General features: G+C 44.1%; 1 protein-coding gene across 1 annotated transcript in view; it reads right to left on the reverse strand.

Annotated features, from left to right (window-relative positions):
* The window catches only part of CLASP1 (cytoplasmic linker associated protein 1), a 301,973-nt gene that overhangs the window by 23,936 nt on the left and 258,128 nt on the right, over positions 1 to 19,909 (reverse strand). The window contains exons 36-38 of the mRNA XM_058434402.1: positions 11,130 to 11,373; positions 8,639 to 8,829; positions 6,704 to 6,832 (exon numbers count right to left, since the gene is read on the reverse strand). Coding sequence (XP_058290385.1) covers positions 6,704 to 6,832; positions 8,639 to 8,829; positions 11,130 to 11,373 — 564 coding nt within the window. The remainder of the gene's footprint in view (positions 1 to 6,703; positions 6,833 to 8,638; positions 8,830 to 11,129; positions 11,374 to 19,909) is intronic.

Raw genomic sequence — 19,909 nt, forward strand, 5'->3', positions numbered from 1 at the left:
TATAAGTCTAGGGAGACCTGAGTTTTGGCTCTGGTTCTGGCATCAACTAGCCAAGTCAGCTTGGGGTAAATTTCTTCACTTTCTATGCCTTGGTTTTCCTCATCAGTAAAACGAAAGGGAGAATCTGAATCAATTATTTTAAAAGTATTTCAGATTATAAAATCTTATCATCCAACTCTACCTGATGAGTCTTTTCCCCTGAAAAATGTGCATGCACAAAATTCCAGGGAGCTTTGAAGATCCTGAGAAGTAGTGTCTGTATGAAATGACCTCTAACAAGACAGTCATCACATCCTTGCCTGGAAAAGTAGATTCAGGGCAACACAATGATATCTTCAAATGTAGTCAGGCTCTTAGGTGGGAGATTTATTCTGCTCTACTCTAAGGGGTAGAATTAGGGCCAACAGGGGCAAATGATGAGAAGGAGTGGAAAGAGGGGCTCTGGGAGCCCAGGAGGTAGTGTGTCCTGCTGTCCTGGAGATGCTGCAGAGGCTGGGCTGGCCTCTCAGGAGGTGCTCAGCATCAGATGGGAAGCTGGGCAGCATGTTTAGGGCTTCTCTTTGGCATTCTAATTCTGGTATCCATCTCTAAAAACCCATGGCATTTCCTAGCCTAATGCTGACAATGTACCGGCTACCCCAGCACAAATATGGATGGATTCCAAACAAAGCAGTAGCCAAAAAATACAAGTCGTATTTTTGACTGGTGTTTTAGAGTTTACTCAATTGCATTTAATAACTTCTTAGGTGTATTTAGAGAAATGCAGTTATATCTGCTTTATGTAGAATTTTAAAAACTTGACAACAATTCTATTCAAAATCAGTCTACTTTCTTCAATGGAAGAGTATAAAAAGGATACTATCTTCAATTTTCAACAATGTCAACCACCTTACCTCACTTGACTTTAATGCTAGCCTCTCAGGGCAGGGTATAAAACACCTGCCCCCCACCTCCTACCCAGCATACAAGTGCTTTAGATACCCAGAGTGTCTATGACTTGTCCACAATCACAGCCCCCGAGCTGGCAAAAGCAGCATGTGAACCCAGGCCTTCAAACCCCAAACTCAAAGGTTTTAACATTAAGTTATGGCTCTTTCCGAAGCTTCAAGAGCTAAAGGGCAGGTGTCACATCGGGTTCCTTGAGAGTCAGTTCATCAGCGAAGCAGAACTACTCCCCTACCTGTGAATAACAGCAGGAGCAGCCGCCACCACAGTTGCCACTCAGAAATAGACACTGTGTCTGGCACTTTACAAGCCTGTGAGGTGGGCTATGTTTCCTCACTCGACACAGAGAATATGAAGGCTCACAAAATGGTAAGTCTCCTGCCGTCTTAGCTCAGCAGGGTTCAACCCAGGAGTGTCTTCCAAGCCCATGCCCCCTCCCTTGGCCACACAGCCTTGGCTCCTAGCTAGAGTTCTCTCCCTGCGTGCTCCTTCTCAGCCCATCTCAGGTTCTAATTCCCTAAGGAACTCTTCCTTGACTATTCTAGCCCACTCCTAAACTCCTGGTGTATTTCACTTTGAACCACACATGACTCTTTGCTTTAACCTCAACTAAACCATAAGGACCTTGAAGACTACAGTACACCACTACCCATCAATTATCAAACATTTATTGGAGTTTATGTTGTTAATGTGATTGCTGGCTCAGTAACTTGGAATCTCTCGATGAAGCTAAACAGGTTTTGGGGTTTTGTCTTTTTATTAAAAAGCAAAAACCTACAAAGGAAATGGGGCTTCTGGTCATATCCCAAGGTTGGGCCTAGGGAAAACTGAAAATTTAGAATTTGAGGATTTAGCTTTGTTACTCAACAGCAACCTGTATTATCTTGAGGCTGGATGAAACACAGATAATCATCTAGTCCACTTGATAGGATAATAGATAAGGAAAAACCAAAGTACAGAGGGGTAAAGGCATTTCTCCAGAGTTCATGCAGTGAACTCTGTTATTTCCCAGTACCCACTGATACAAATGACTGCCCTGAGAGGCATCTAAGGGCCATTCCTGAGCACAGGGGATCTGGCTGAGATGAGGTCAGCTAGTGATTCTAACTGGTATTTGATCACAGACCTTCTCTGGCACACCGGTGCTTCTCTCTGACTATGGCATTTGTCTAAAGGACTGCATGAGACACTATGCTGGCTGGGCGAATCAGAAACCAGACAAGTTCCCAGGAAGTTCTCTTTCTTTTATAAATAACTTTGGTCTGGTTTTGCCATTTTAATTCTTTAAAGTCATAAAATAAAAAGTTAACTGAAATGATTTAAAAATAAAACCCCTGAAGACATAATACTGGTGGTTTTACATTTATCTAAGAATCAAACTTCCCAAAACAAGCCAAATCACTTAAAGCTGGATTCTGGTGCCTTAAACACCACGATCTTTGTGTGTGTAGCAAGAAATGCTTGGTGATCCAGCACAGTGACATGAATGATGCTAATATTTTCCTCTTTTAACAGACAAGTGTAACTGGATATTCGCTAATGTGGCAAAGTTCAGAATAAGCTAAGTCTAATGATCAGAAAAACCTCAATTACAGAATATCTTCAAAAAATAGAGTTGGGCTTCTTTCAAGTTTAAATAAAACATTTACTGTGAACTTCAACATTATGGGTACTATATGCACATCAAAATGACTGGCAGCAACAAATATTCTTGCATTAAATGTGCATACAATGATTTATAATTAGTATATCAACTATTTCCTGAGAAATGGGCACTTCTGAAATAAGGATGTCTGAGAACAGTTTTATGTAGCAACAGCTGTATAGCACATGACAATTTTAAAAGCATATTTCCATATCATAATATCTTCCATTCTCACAACAGGGCTGCTTATTCAGGGTTATATTGAGAGGATGAAACTGGGAACAGCTGGACAACAGCAGACGCAGGACTAAAAACCAGGTTTTCTGCCTCAAGATTTGTATCTCACACTGACCCCAGAATCTCTTTGTAGTATCAATTCTCTTATTTAATCCTCTTTTTAATCACCAAAGGAGAGGTTCTGTACCAGCTCTAACAAACAGATTACAAATTCTAGTATAAGAAGAGTTCAAATTAATCGAGTTCTCTTGGAAAAAGAAAATGGTCTCAAAATTTTAAAAGGTCACTCTCAAGGCCTAAGCCCTTTAAGGTATTTGCTAAATGCCAACTCTACTGCAAACCATGGTAACTTTATTAATGAGGCACTGAAACTCAATAGCAAAATTTGTTTACTAAAAAGATAAAGAAGTTAGATAACGAAAGACACTTATTCAAACAGGGACTGTGAAAACATTATGTCTAAGCTCAGAAACATCAACTTTTAAAATAAAAACTCTAAATTGGTGTCCAAATCCTTCATCTATCTTGCTTACTATAGAACATGTATGTTAGCTTTGGACGAATGGTGTCTGAGACAGATTTGGTACTTGGCACATTTTCAATGTGTAAGAAACACATTCTGCACGTATAGCTTCTTTTAAAAGAAACTGACAAAGCAGACTCTTGCTTATATGAGAAAACAAGCCATCTTACCGTCAGTCCTACCTCATCCATCTTCCCAAATAGCTTTTGTGACAAATTTCAATCTACAGAAATTGTATTTCAAGAAGCTGTCTTTCCTCGCTGCAGTCACATAGTCAGAGCCACAGTGCACATGCTGGTGTGGTAACGTCAGGCTGGCAAGAGAAGGGCAGCTGGTGCCAATGTCTCTAAAAGCAGCCCCATGTTAACCTGCCGAGTCTTATGTTCTTCATCTCCTGCTGAAGCCCAGTTTTTGTATGGGGATATAAAACCAACTAGCTTCTTATTGAGAAGGAAGCTCCAAGAGAGCTAACTCTGGGATAAACATACTTTGGAAGTATTAATAAGACAGGAAAATAGACTATGTCTTTGTATGACTAATAAAGTAAGTCTAGAAACATTTTAGATCCTTTTCAATAAATGTTTGGAGTCCTAAGAATTGAATGCAATGATGAGAAAATGGAAGGACTAGAGAACTATTACGTGCCATATTAATATGCCAACAAGATGCCTACAACACAAACTTTATGTGCATCTCAGCCTTCTGCCCTAAAAAATAGCAAGAAGGAATGGAAAAAGATGGTTAAAATAAGTGGAAGATAAGAAGAACTTCAAGGGAAAAGAAAAAAAAGGAACGAAAAATGAAAACCCAACCCCAAACCTAAATACACAGGTTCTTGAGTTATTATAGTGGCTCCTGGCAAAGTGACAGAGTAAAGTTTTATAAGGAAACTCCAAGGGCAATGAGTCAAGGTGAGTCAAACTATGCAAAGCAGGAAGGCCTGCCAATGCAGGCACCGTTCCCAACACATCTCCTCCACCGGCTCTACCACCAGTCAGTAACAGCAGCATGGGGACCCTTGAACCCGAGTGCTGCTAAGTTTATTTTAAGCAGGATATATATTCTGCTCTTTTCCCTTGGGCAATTTAAAGGGCCTCATACCTGAGAATTTTCTCTCCTAAATTTCTAATTTTGCAGGAAAAAAAAAAGATCTCCCAAGAAAAAAGCAAATAGCAAACCAATTACTTAATGTTGTTAACTTATATTTCTTAGGACTCAACTTTAGACAGATATCTTCCAACTGGAGAGTCGGTAAGTGTGTGCCAAGACACCATGGACGGCTTGGCGCTTCATTTAAATGCCCGAGTCTAAGTATGTACTGCCCCATGAAAACAACTGATATCATCTCTATGTAAAAGAACATCAGGCCAGGTGCAGTGGCTCATGCCTGCAGTCCCAGCTACTCAGGGGGCTAAGGCAGGAGGACTGCTTGAGCCTGGGAGGTGGAGGTTATAGTGAGCACAGGTTGTGCCACTGCACTCCAGCCTGGGTGACAGAGCAAGACCCTGTCTTAAAAACAAAGCAAAACAAAAAGAACATCATTTTAATTTCATTTTTTGATCACGTATTCTCATTAAGGAGAAGCAATTATGGTTTAAAAAAATTAGCACATGCCATTTGCCCCTTAAAGGAGCCAGAGAACCTAGCTAATATCTCAGTTCTGCCAGTAACTGCTGTGCATACAGTTCCTCTGGGACAAGCTTGTCCAACCCATGGCCCAGGATGGCTTTGAATGCAGCCCAACACAAATTCATAAACTTTCTTAAAACGTTATGAAAATTTTTTGTGATTTTTTTTTTTAGGCTCATCGGCTATCGTTAGTGCATTTTATGTGTGGCCTAAGACAATTCTTCCAATGTGGCCCAGGGAAGCCAAAAGATGGGACATCCCTGCTCTAGGACCTTCCCTCCTCACCTGGGAATCACTATGTGGATCGTACTAGCTCATCTGGTCTTCATGTTTTTTAAATGAGTTATAAATGAAAAGTGCTTTGTTCAAATGTGAGTGACTATCACCATCATGCAACCAAGCCAGATTTTGGAAACCCAGTTATTAATCTGAAAACACATCCATCCCCTGTGTACTGTGTGCTGTTCTAGCACTAGCAGGTGGAGAGAGGCCCAGTCTGAGGACAAGACCCTTGCCCTCGCTGAGCTACAGCAAGGTGGAGATTTGAAGAGGTCACACCAGTCACTGCTCAAGCAGTCACACAAATGCCAAATAGAACTATGATCTAGGGTCTGACTCTCCATGTAGACGGAAGAATTGTGTTAATTATAATTCCCTTCATCCATGAGCGTGCTCACACGACAGTCACACATGAGCCAAGAGATCAAACTAAGCAAGTACTTATGTCTCACTCTGGGGTCAAACCCATTATCTGGCATGCTAGGTTTTCTGAAGTTCCAATATATGATTTTGTTTCCCACAGTTCCTTTTACTGAAGGGTGTCACTGAATCATTTGTATCAGGACAGCTCCTGCCACCTCCCCATTCTCTGTAGGCTTCTAGCCACTTGAAAGCCTGGCGAGGCATAGGGGCTGGGCAATCCAATAAGCAACAGGCTGAGTTTTTGCTGAGTGTGCACCCTCCGTGGCATGTGTGCAGGACACAGAGACATGTCCTGCCGCTCTCTACCAGGCAGCTGAGGTCCCAATGCCAGGAACTGCAGAGATGGCTTGCTAGCATTTTAAATACTCAAAAGTGAGTGGAAGAGGCACAGCAGGGCTGCCTCCACTCAGCCTCATCTTGCAGAGAGAAGCACACTGAACGGCCGGGAGGGAGGAAGGTCAGTACAGCAGCCTGCTACCCACTCGTTGGCAGGCGCTGGGCTGGAATCATCCCTGGCCATCTCATTTAATTCTCATGAGAAACTTTGTGGAAATATCCATTCCTATTTTACATACAAGGAAACAGAGGCTCAGAAGGCGAAATGACTGGTCCACAGATCTGGAGCAAGAAGGCATTGGTTCTGGGACTTGCAATGTCTGTGATTCCAAAGCTGGTCTCCACCTCCCAAACCAGACTACCAGAGGCTAAATGCCAGAAAGCAGCAGCAGACCCTTCCTTTCCACAAAGGCAGCCGGAAGCACGGACATGGAACACATCTCAGGGGCAGGGCAGGCCTGCTGGAAACAGTGAGGACCTAGGAACTGAATAAATGGCATTGGCCCTGGAACTGTGCCACTGCTCAGCAAGGACAACAGCAATGGGGACTCCACTCTGTATTACGACATGGCTGAGTTCCAAGGAAGGGGCTCTTAAGCTGTGCGCTGACTGATTCCTCTATCTCCACATCCCAACTGCTGCCCATGACCCATCTGTTCAGCATCCCGGCCACATGACTGACTCACCTCCTTATGGGAGTCTTTGTGGGCTTCCAGAGTCTTCATAATCGTCAGCTCGGCATAGTTTTTAAATCTTGCTGGTTGATTTCTCAGAATTTCCCTCAAAACTCTCAATGCCAGTGCTCGAATTGAATGCTAGAGTACAAAGGGAAAGGAAGACATCACCAAACACCACACAGCACTTCCACACACAGCAGTCAGCAGGGTCGGCAAGGCCAAGCACCCAGTTCTGGGTTCCCTGGAACTCGCAGAACCCTCTAAACAGATCACACAGTTCACTTGATATCAGCTTTACTTGACACTGGCTCTCTAGACATCAGCTCCACGAAGGCAGGCACTGTGCCTTAGAGTGACATTCCTTAGAGTGACATTCCCAGGACCCAGCGCCTGACAAGCACTGAGAAAAGCTACTTGAACGACCCATGCACTCGAGACCAAATGAGGATGATACACCTAAGTTCATTATCAGTTTTCTGGGGATTTCCAGATTTCCTGAGGCTTCAGCTTACAAATTATGCTTCTGTAAAATGTATGAAAGAATGTGTATAAAGCACCTGGATGTTTCATCAACACAGCCTGTAAGGGTGAACTCCACCTAAGGACAGTGGAAGGCCTGTCATTATTCCTGACCTTCCATGTGATGAGATCACTGGGTGTGTATAGGCCTCGAGTTGGTTAAGGCCAGAGTCAGGCATCTGGAGGAAAGCCATTCCAAACAGACTCCTAATCTCAATAAAAGAGAGTGCAGTTTACACCAAACAGAGCCAGAAAGTATATCCTGATTCTTTGTCACTCATCTGTACAGTTCACACACTAATACACCATTTACCTGTCTTCCACATGACATCACTTTATCTCCCAACGGAGCCAACAAGGCATAACTGCCTTACGAACCAATACTTTTTTTTAAAGTATTTTTTTAAAGTTTTTTTAAAAAAAGTAAAACAGATTACTTATTACCATTCTTCTATTTTTACTTATCCCTAAACCAAACCATTAATCCGAAGCATCAGAAAACTATCTGAGTCACCACGGCATGGCATGCAGCAGCCTCCCTGTCACTCGGTTGCCAAGCAAGTCCCCTCTAGCTGGCCCTGGGCATGGCCTGTCACCTCCTGGCAATCCTCCCATCCCCTTCCTCCAGCCCCTCACCACAGCACTCTCTTCTCATTTCTCTTCTCCATGTGGATGGAGAAACTTTTTCTTGTAGAGGTTTAATTCTGGTAATTCTCAGCATCTATTCCTGTTTCCATATAAGGGACCAGCTCCATAGGTGGGAGAAGGCAGGAATTTGACCAGATTACTCCCCCTTTTAAGAGTTCTCTATGTGCAATGTGCAGATCACAGACCAGGCATTTCAGAAATGCCTAGTCTGTCACATTCAAATGTCCCAGCATGATGAAGCTTTTTTCATTTTTAAATTAATAATACAAAAATCAGAATCATGCTTCTGGAACCTGCCACTTGACTGATTAAAATTATTGGAACTCTTAACATATGTGGGGGAGGACCAAGATGGAATTTCATGGAATGCAGCATTTAATTAGGTCTTTTAAAATGAACCTTTTTATTTCTCAATTACATATGGAACAAAAATGAAACTCACAAGTAAAAAAGTGCATCCTAAAAGACCACATTCTACGCTAATGAAGTTTTAAGAAATTCTGTGTTAAAGCAACTACATGCAGGAATGAAGTTCCCTCAACTACTATAAACCCAGTTGTAGACCATGCACGTAAGCCAAGAAGCAGCTTGTTGCTGATAAAAACATGACCTTACTAAACGTGCTCAGAAAATATGTGAAAAATGAACAAATAAATGTTTTGATGTAAACAGTAATCACAACCCAGAAAGTAAAGCTGAAGCTAAGCCCAATAAGAAAAGGACATTGTGACCCCATTACATGGAAAGGGGCAAGATAAGGCCAAACCAGCATCTCACGTCTTTGTCTCCAAGGGTCTCCAGAAGCAGGAGCAGAATGGTCTTGAAGTGCTCCTCCCAGACACCAAGGCTGTCTTCCCGCGTGATCTTCAGCAGCTCCAGCAGGGCTCCCTTCCGTTCCTCCACTCGCTCGTTGTGGTTGGACAGCTCTTTCAGAAGGTCAGCCACCAGGTCAGAATGGTCGATGGGCACTGGTGAAACACACCAGACATACGTCACCTCGTGAGGAAATGCCTGGCATAGGGGCTTCCTCAGTGGTGCCCAGTGATCCTTCCCTTCCTGCCTCATCTCCCAGAGGCAACGCCTCCTTCACGGTTCCCCTCCCACCCTCCGCCCTGCTTTGCTGTCCGGCCTCAGCCTACACACCCTCCGCCAACCTTCTCACCAAGTTCACTGTGAAAGCAGAGGTGCGAGACCAGCTGTCCAGTACCAACAGTCAATGTCTTCACCCTTCCTTGCTATCTTTTCCCTTCTACCTCAGACGAAGAGGAGAAATGCCTGTATCCGCCAAAGCCCCTCCTCAACCCTTTTATTTTCCAAAGCTCTCTCCCACTGCCACGGTCCTGAGTCAGCCCCACCACTGGACAGCCTCTTACCAGGGTCAAATCTACTCCCATACACACATACTCCTCAAGGCCTCCTCACCATCACATCTGATTATCCTCCATTCCCTTCTCAAATGTCTACAGCTTAGGAACCAGCATGGTGAACAAATACCAATCAAGGTGTTTGGACTACTGGTGGACTATCTATGTGGAGACTAAAAACCGGCCCAAGATGACTCAACATAGTTACCTGCAGGGCTGTGAACACGGTTTCTATGGCAGAAAGGCACATCCTTTCTCCTCCATGTTCTTTTAAGAAACCTCAACTCTGAATATTCAACTTTAAATAGAGAGGATGAAAAAACAAACAAATCAGACAAGTTATTAGGAACTACTTAAATGTGTATTTGCATACTTCTTTAGCTTCTAAGATTGGGTAGCAAACACACAAGAAAGTCTGAAATGGTAAAGAACTCTGTCATTTCCTCCTGCCTTCCTACCTTTTCCTCCTTTTCTTTAAGCCTTTTAGTACACAGTTGGTGAATAACCAACATTGTAATTTCTACCTTAATTGAGATCTATAAAGGATAAGGTAAACAATTCTATAAGCAATGAACACAAATAGTCCACTTCTCCCAGGAAGTGCCAGTCCTTACAAACACTATACCCTATTAGCTCACTGCCCAGTAAACAGATGTGTGGGCAGAGTCTGAGATGCTACCCACCAGCATATAAGCAATTAATAGCCAAGCGATTAGGTTTTTAATCCCTACAGCCATTTCTGCTTTCAAACAGAGAACTTCTCTTCTATGTTAGCATTCCCCTACTGTCTGATCCCTGCAAGGGGATCAGCTTTCTTTTCTTTGTGCCCCCACTGGATCTGGCATCTGCCTCCAGCACAGGCCTTCTCTGGTACTAGTGTGACCACTATCAGTCTGCTCCCCAACAGACCTTGAACTCTCTGAGGCGAGGGACTGTGTCTCATGTGCCTCAGTCCCTGACAACCCATACACGTCATGACACACAGTAGGCCCTCAGTGAATGTTAACTATTTAGAATTCTAATGTAGGCTCTAATTACTCATTCAAACTTGAGAAATAAAACAGGCTTCAAAACAGTATTTTTTTAAAAGCACTATCAAATTGAAATAAACCAAATCATGTAACATGAGAGGTGAAAAAATAATTAAGTTCCTGATAAAAATACCATTGTACAAATACATACTCATCACTCACTAGTTTATTCAATGATGGACACTGGTCTTAACACAGGAGCCAGAAAGAAACCAGACTAGCTCTGCTTCTCCGTACTTCCTACGTTACATGCTTACGTTACATTTTGGGCAAATCCTTCTGACCCCACACTTAGCTTGGCACCACACAAGGTAATGCAAGTGCTCAGTGTGTATGTCAAACCCCTGCCTCCCAAATGCAGCACGGAGGTCAACACAGCTCCAGGGAGACCTGGTTACAAAGCGGGTGTGACAGGAGAGCGAAGCCTCGGAGCAGTGCTTCAGGATCTCACTCCACAGCTTGGGGAGCTGGGAAGCGCAGGTCCAAGGCCTTCACAAAGGCTGAGCCCGTGCTCGCCATCCTGTTTGTTCCTACGCCCCTGGCCCACCTGGGCCCTGGGTTCTGCAGCAAAGCCTCCCTGATGGTAGAGTTGGCCTTCCCTCATGCTCAGCTGTGGCAGTGGCTACTTCATATCATGTGTGACTGTTTATCTGCTCACTGCCCCGCTACTTGTGCTTCTGTTCATTGCCGTGTTCCCTGTGCCCAAGCGCACAGTAGGGATTCAGTAAGTAGTGCCTGAACAAATGACTAAGCAGAAAGAACAGACCCAGCGTCTCCATTTACATCTGACCAGTGGGCCTGGTGCTGGCCAGACAGGAGGGAGCACAATGGAAGCACTTCTGGGTGGGGACAGTTAAGTAAAGAGACACCAACCGTCTCGAAGCTGCTCCATGTCGTCATCGAACACAGCCTCTTTCAGGGCGGTCTTGTCGTAGGTGTTGATGGCATCTGAGTAGGGGTACGGGTTGTAGTCTCGCGCCCGCGGCCCCAGGAAGGCGCGCGGAGGCTGGGTGTTGAGTAGCGAGGTCTTGTTATCCAGAGCTGTCCGGCCTCCTTCTACCTCGCCACCCCCCCGGCCCTCGGTGGCAGGGGAGGCAGCGCCCCCATCGCGGGACACCTGGAGCACAGCACACTGTCAGTTCCCTTCTGGGACTTGTAATGGACATTTCCTTTGAATGCTCAGAAATATTAAGAGGGCCAGAGATTTTCACTTGAAATATGTATGGCCAGTGACAAAAGGACAGCTGTTAGTATTGCAATGTAAAAATACCAAATCCGTAAACTACCATAAAAGGAACAATATGCCTGCATTTGCATCTAGTCTTTACACTTTAAATCTCCTTTACTTTGTAATTTGGTGATTCACTTTACCAAGATGTTTTCTGAGGGATGAAAGGCTGTCCACTCACACCCCTGCTTTCAAGGACCAGAACAGCAACGGGGGCTTCTCACTGCGGCCCTGCCCACATCCACAGACAGAAGCTCCTCCAACCGCCATCATTAAGTCTAATGGGTGTCATCCATCCCCAGATTAATTCCTTGTACTATATGTATTCCTGCCTAGTGCTGGGCCTCAACGCTTCACAATCTCCTATGACAGAGAACTCAGCACCTCCTAGGCATATCATTCTTCTTTTAGATATTTCTGACTCAGAGTTGTTATGCTGGGTCAAAGAATAGGTCTTTAGTATTTTCCGAATTTTGTTTTTCTCCCCTAGTATATTCTGAATGTTGTCTTCAACAAATTCAACCACTGGCCCTCTGACTGGCCCCTTGCCATGGTATTGACAAGAGCAAATCACTTTTGCTCTTAGGGTCCTCTCCTGTGGGGCACACCACTGGTCTAGCCCCTTTGCAGGTGGCAAGGTAGCCCAGCAGGTGTGGGCTGGCTGCTGGCAACAGGGCCAGACTGTTTTCCTCATCCCAGACATCTGACTACCCAACAACGGTGGAAACATTCCAGGCAGCCAGAACACATTGGTGACACCTATGGCAAAATTTTTACTTGTGCTGATGACAAGATACATTTCTTTAACTTTGTGCTAATGCATTTACACTTTTTTCCAGTTTTGGAAAAGCAGATGTAACATATCATTTTAATAATTCCTAAGTATATAATTCAGTGTCATTAAATACATTCATGATGTTGTGTAACCATCAGCACTATGTATACCCAAAACTTTCTCATCATCCCCAACAAAAACCCTGCATCCTCATCCCTCTCCCTTCCCCACAACCCCTGGTAACCCTTATCTTACTTTGTCTCCCAGAATCTGCCTATGCTAGGTACCTCAGATGAGTGGAATTGCTGAACACATTCCACTGTGTGTATATACCACATTTTGTTTATCTGTTCATCTGCTGATGGGTACTTGGATTGCTTTTGCCTTTTGGCTCTTGTGAATAATGCTGCTATGACACACTGGTGCACAAATATCTGTTCAAGTCCCTGCTTTCAATTCTTCTGGACTTGAATCTAGTGGAGGTGCTGGGATGCATTTGGTTTCTAACACCCACAAACAAAATTTTTTAATAATTAATATGTAAAAAGAATACATAATATATGCATAGACAGAAACAAATTAAGACTAAAAAGGTATAAATCAAATCTTAACAGAGGTTTTCTCAGGGTGGAAGAAAATTCATGGATGGTTTTGTTTCTAAGTTTTCTAAATATACTATTATAATGAAAAATTATTTATAAAAGAAAAAGGTAAGCCATTGAACAGGAGGTTTAAAAAAAAAAAAAAACAAAAAAAGAGAAGAGTTTTTAAAACTTCAGACATTTAAAAAATAAAGCTCAACTCCCAATTCTAATCACTGTTAACAACAAAACCTTACCACCTCAGTGCGTGTCTCCACGCAGGCTTTACGCAGCAGGAACCCGGTGTGCACGCTGCCTTCTGTTTTCCTTTCCTTACAGTGCAGACATTTCCCGTGTGGATGAAGTTTTTGTAACCACCATGTTTAATCACACCACTACCTCCACTTGTGTTTTAAAAAAGATTTACTCAGATGTTCCCCTTTAATATTTTTGCTACTGTAGATAATGCCGAAATAAGCTACCTTATGGAAATGACATTTTTTTTCTTCTGTTCTTTCTTTAGTGTAGATTAACCATACTGGGTAAAGAATATGCAAATCACTTTCGCTAAATATAATTTTACTGAGTTCCAAAACATTGTATCAATTTCCCATGGCACCAACATTACACTAGATCCTTTTACTCTTTCTAGTATTAAATATTGTAACTTCTACTAAAGCAAAGCAGAAGAGAACCTTGATACGAGTCTGCTGTATTTCTGTAATTGACCGTAAGGATAGGCTTTCTCCCTATGTTGAATGTCTTCATTTTTGCTGTGTGCATCACCCTCCTACTGCATCTGACATTCATCCTATTGGCTTGTCTCCCTAGATTGGGTTTCCTTGTTAGGCTTAAGAGATGTACTGGCTCCCGAGTCTTTCACATTTAGCACAGTTTTATATCCACCTCAATGTTTTAGCTAAAAATATGGTAAGTGGTGGCTAAGATGGTGAATTTTGAAGCTCCTCCATTCTTCGATTTTTTTTTTTTTTTTTTTGAGACAGAGTTTCACTCTTGTCGCCCAGGCTGGAGTGTAAATGGTGCAATCTCAGCTCACTGCAACCTCCGCCTTCTAGGTTCAAGTGATTCTCCTGCCTCAGCCTACCAAGGAGCTGGGATTACAGGCATGTGCCGCCACGCCTGGCTAATCTTTTGTATTTAGTAGAGATGGGGTTTCACCATGTTGGTCAGGATGGTCTGGAACTCCTGACCTCAGGTGATCCACCCGCCTGGGCTTCCCAAAGTGCTGGGATTACTGGCATGAGTCACGATGCCTGGCCCATTCTTCGATTTTCACTGCCACCCTAGCTTTGCTGCTCGAGGCCACATTTTCCAGCAGGAGCAGCCACCTCTCTGACAGATGGCATCTTCATGGTGCTTCCTGACTCCTCCTAGCCCTGCAGCTCTGCCACTGCGCTCCCCCCACTCCACCTGTCCCTACGTGACACTGAGGCTTCCCAGGCCTTGCCCTCTTTACTTTCTCCCTCCCAAATTTCACTCCTTTCAACTCTCATCACAGTATTTTTACACTTGACAAAATCAGAAACCATCTAAATATTCTGAAACAGGACACTGGGTGCCCATCTACAGAACATCATCCACAGGAGGAATCATTGAGCAGCCACAACTCACACAGAAACTGACGGAAAAGCGCTCATGCCCTGTGCTCAACAGATGGACAGTGTGATGTTACTTTTATAAAAATAATACTCCTCACACTCCCCTACACACATATATGTATAAATATACAAAAAGGAATAGAAAAATACACCCTATAATGTTAACATTGGTTATCTCTAGAGATGGTGATTTCTTTTTTTCACTTTTCTAAGTATCATTTTTTGGGCATATATTAAGAGTGTGTGTGTGTGTGCGTGTGTGTGTGTGTGTATTTTTTTTTTTTTAAGTGACACAATCTTACTCTGTCACCCAAGCTGGAGTACAGTGGCACAATCGTAGCTTACTGCAGCCTCAAACTCCTAGGCTTAAGCAATCCTCCCACTTCAGCTTCTCGAGTAGCTGGGACTACAGGGTGCACACCACCACATCTACATAAATTAAATTTTTTTTTGAGACGGAGTCTCGCTCTGTCGCCCAGGCTGGAGTGCAGTGGCGCAACCTCGGCTCACTGCAAGCTCCGCCTCCCGGGTTCACGCCATTCTCCTGCCTCAGCCTCTCCAAGTAGCTGGGACTACAGGCGCCCGCCACCACGCCCGGCTAATATTTTTTTTTGTATTTTTAGTAGAGACGGGGTTTCACCGTGGTCTCGATCTCCTGACCTCGTGATCCGCCCGCCTCGGCCTCCCAAAGTGCTGGGATTACAAGCGTGAGCCACCGCGCCCGGCCTTTTTTTTTTTTTTTTAGAGACAGGAGTCTCCCTATGTTGCCCAGCCTGTTCTTGAACTCCTGGGCTCAAGCAATCCTCCCGCCTTGGGCTCCCAAAGTGCTGGGATTACAGGCGTGAGCCACCATAACTGGAAAAGTAACCCCTCATGCATCCACTTTTTCTACTGTTCTTGGTAGGAGTTCTGTTTCCCTAGTCAGATTCCCCCATTCCTCACACTCCTCACAACAAGTACCCCGCTTCAAAGCAGGCCTCCTTCCACTGCCCTGAGAAACCGGCAGTAGGAACACGCTCTACCTCCTGCTTCAAGCCCCTAAAGCCATCCTCCTCCCTAGCTAAGACCAGTCATTCTACCTGGGCCCTAATCTCACATCCCCACATCCTGAAGGATCTGCATCCAATCATCTGCTCCCCTCCACTGTGTAGGCAAGGTTCTTCTCTCCACTGGCCCTGCTGGGAGAGATCTCTCCCATCTGAAATGCCCTTTGATCCGTATTTCTCTCCAGTTTGTTCCTCAACTTCTTCACTCACTGTGATCTGGTTTCCATTCTCAACTCTGCACTCAACTATGCTCACAAGATCCAATGTACTCCTGGAAGAAACTAACTTTGGATATTGCAGACTGTAACTACGTGTAAAGTTTATTTAAGAAGAAAAACATGGAAATCCAGTGTGCCCATTCTTGAAGGAAAGGTCTTTACATCAAAACATTGGCAAGTAAATGTGTATTTTATATCTTTTAGGTTAAAATAGAACATTTAATGTGGATAATAAGCAAATAATCCAACGGAGCCCTTTCATTTCATATGTGACCTGTTATCTCTGCAGCATGGCCCCTTTGGCTAGAATGTCCTTTCTGAAATAGTCTCCCTTATCTTCTATGCCACCACCCTCTCCTGGTCTCCCTCCTGTCAGCTCTAGCTTCTGTCTTTCCCTTAGCGTTGATGCTCCTTAGGATTCTGCCCTTACCCTTTACCTGGTGATTTCACTTACTCACTTTTCTTTACTTATCTTCAAGCAACTAATCAATATCTCTCAAATATCTAACTTCTGCCTAAATCACTGGCTGAAACAGACTGCTATATCCAAAGTCCTGATGGATATATTTGCTTGGATATTCCACAATTCCTGCAATTTGCATGTATTCAAAAGAGAATTCGTTATATTTCAAAGAGAGCATCTCCTTCTAGGGTAACATTTCACTGAATTGCACTAGCATTTGCTCAACAGCCCCAGAAGACTTCTGATTCTTCTGTTTCTGCTCATGCCCTATTCAATCCCACTTCCTTCTGAATTATTCTCCATTCCATAGTTACAGTAGCCTGTCTGAAATATAAGTATGACTATGCCACTTCCCTGCTTAAAGATCCTTCAATGACTCTAGTATCACCAGGGTGAAGTCAAGGCATTGGCTGGGAATACCCCAGTGAGCACATCCTTCCTGCTCTGAATCTCCCCAAGCACTCCTCATGCCCACTCTTTTCCACTTCAGCCACTTCAAATAGGAAATCACACCATGCCTACATCCATGTCTTAGTCTTCAAACAGGCCCTCCTGACTACAACCCTCCTACTCGACCTGACAAACTCCTCTGGACCTCCATGCTTCAGTTCAGAGGTGACACAATCTCTTTTGCACATCTGATATGGTTTGGCTCTGTGTACCCACCCAAATCTTATGCCAAATTGCAACTTCCAATGTTCGGTGAGGAACTTGGTGGGAGGTAATTCGATCATGGGGGCGGAATTCCCCCTTGCTGTTCTCATGATAGTGAGTGAATTCTCATAAGACCTGGTTGTTTAGAAGTGTGTAGCACTTCCCCCTTCACTCTCTCTCTCTCCTTGCCACCATGTGAAGACATACTTGCTTTGCCTTTCTGCCACGATTGTAAGTTTCCTGAGGCCTCCCCAGCCAGGCCTCCGGTATAGTCTGTAGAACTGTGAGTCAATTAAACCTCTTTTCTTTATAAATTACTCAGTCTCAGGTAGTTCTTTATAGCAGTGTGAGAACTAACTAATACAGAAAATTGGCACCAGAAATGGGGCATTGCAATAAAGATGCCTGAAAATGTGGAAGCAACTTTGGAATTGGGTAATGGACAGAGGCTGGAACAATTTGGAGGGATCAGAAGACAGGAAAATGAAAGTAAGTTTGAAACTTCCTAGAGACTTGTTGAATGGTTGTGACCAAAATGCTAATCGTGATATGTACACTGAAGTCCAGGCTGAGGTGGTCTCAGATGAAGATAATGAACTGGAGTGAAGGTCACTCTTGATATGCTTTAGCAAAGAGACTGGCAGCACTGTGGCCCTGCTCTAGTGATCTGTGGAACTTTGAAGTTGAGAGAGATGATTTAGGGTATCTGGTGAAAGAAATTTCTAAGCAGCAAAGTGTTCAAGATATGGCCTGGCTGCTTCTAAAAGCCTCTGTTCATTTGCATAAACACAAAAATGACCTGAAACTGGAACCTATATTTAAAAAGGAAGCAGAGTGTAAAAGTTTGGAAAATTTGTAGCCCAACCAGGCAGGAGAAAAGAAAAACCCATTTTTGGGAAGGAATTCAAGGCTGCAGAAATTTGCACAAGTAATTAAAAGCCGAATGTTAACAGCCAAGACAATGGAGTAAATGTCTCCAGGGCATTTCAGAGAACTTCTTGGCAGCCCCTCCCATCACAGACCTGGAGGCCTAAGAGGGAAAAATGGTTTTGTGGGCTAGGCCCAGGGCCCTGCTGCTTTGTGCAGCCTTGGTACATGGTGCCCTGCATCCTAGCTGCTCCAGCTCCAGCTATGGCTAAAAGGGGCCAACGTATAGCTTGGGCCATTGTTTCAGAGGGTGCAAACCCCAAGCCTTGGTGGCTTCCATGTGGTGTTGGGCCTGTGGGTATGCAGAAGGCAAGAATTGAGGTTTGGGAGCGTCTACCTAGATTTTAGAGGATGTATGAAAATGCCTGGATGTCCAGGCAAAAGTCTGCTGCAGGTGCAGAGCCCTCATGGAGAACCTCTACTAGGGGAGTGCAGAGGAGAAATGTGGGGTTGGAGCCCCCCCAGAGTCCCCACTGGGGCACTGCCTAGTGGAGCAGTGAGAAGAAGGCCATCGTTCTCCAGATCCCAGAATGGTAGATCCACCAACAGCTTGCACCGTGTGCCTGGAAAAGCCACAGGCACGCAATGTCAGTCCATGAAAGCAGCTGTAGGGGCTGTACCTTGCAGAGCCACAAGGGTGGAGCTGCCCAAGGCCTTGGGAGCCTACTCCTTGCATCAGTGTGCCCTGGATGTGAGATATGGAGTCAAAGGAGATTATTTTGGAGCTTTAAGATTTAATGACTGCCCTCCTGGGTTTCAGACTTGCATGGGGCCTGTAGTCCCTTTGTTTTGGCCAATTTCTCCCTTTTGGAATGGAAGCATCACCTAATGCCTGTAGCTCCACTGTATCTTGGAAGTCACTAACTTGTTTTTTATTTTACAGGCTCATAGGTGGAAGGGACTTGCTTTGGCTCAGATTAGACTTTCGACTTGGACTTTTTTGAGTTAATGCAGGAATGAGTTAAGACTTTGGAGGACTCTTGAGAAGGCATGATTGTGTTTTGAATTGTGAGGTCATGAGATATGGGAGGGGTCAGGGGTAGAATGATATGGTTTGGCTCTGTGTCCCCAACCAAATCTCATGTCAAACAGTAATTCCCAATATTGGGGGAGGAACCTGGTAGGAGGTGACTGGATCACGGGGGCAGATTTCCCCCTTGCTGTTCTTATGATAGTGAGTTCTCATGAGACCTGGTTGTTTAAAAGTGTACAGCACTTCCCTCTTCACTCTCTCTCTCCTGTCACCATGTGAAGATGTGCTTGCTTCCCTTTATGCCACGACTGTAAGTTTCCTGGGGACTTCCCATACAACCTGTGGAACTGTGAGTCAATTAAACCTCTTTTCCTTATAAATTACCTAGTTTCTGGTAGTTTTTTTTTTTTTTTTTTTTTGGAGACAGAGTCTCACTCTGTCACCAGGCTGGAATGCAGTGGCGCGATCTCGGCTCACTGCAACCTCTGCATCCCAGGTTCAGGCGATTCTCCTGCCTCAGCCTCCTGAGTAGCTGGGACTACAGGTGTGCACCACCAAGCCCAGCTAATTTTTGTATTTGTAGTAGAGACGGGGTTTCACCATGTTGGCCAGGATGGTCTCGATCTCTTGACCTCATGATCCGCCCGCCTCGGCCTCCCAAAGTGTTGGGATTACAGGTGTGAGCCACCGCACCCGGCCTCTGGTAGTTCTTTATAGCAGTGTGAGAACTGACTAATACAACATCCTCCCTGGGCACCACAACTAGCCACAGGTCTCCTGGATGCTGAGCAGTGGCCATACTCACTGCACCATGATCTTGTGCTTATATGTCTGCCTCTCCCATGAGACTGGAGCTCTCAGAAAGCCATGGTGGTGTGTGGTTCAGGCTCACCATTTTTACTACATCATGAAACAAAACTATGTCCAGAATAAACAAAGCAAACTGAGAAAAAAGGCACTTAACATTCCTTGAAAAGATAGCTGAGGGTTACTCTTTTGAAATTTTGTAAAATTAATTACCTTGGGCCTCTTAATACTATTTTATGGTTATTATAAAAAAGACAAAAAATAACAAAGGTGAGGAGGTGGAGAAAATGAAATTCTTATATACCATTGGTGAGAATGTACATTAGTATAGCCATTATGGAAGACAATATAGTGGTTTCTCA

Source organism: Hylobates moloch, unplaced genomic scaffold (genome assembly GCF_009828535.3).
Source record: "Hylobates moloch isolate HMO894 unplaced genomic scaffold, HMol_V3 SCAFFOLD_24, whole genome shotgun sequence".
Classification (NCBI taxonomy): Eukaryota; Metazoa; Chordata; class Mammalia; order Primates; family Hylobatidae; genus Hylobates; species Hylobates moloch.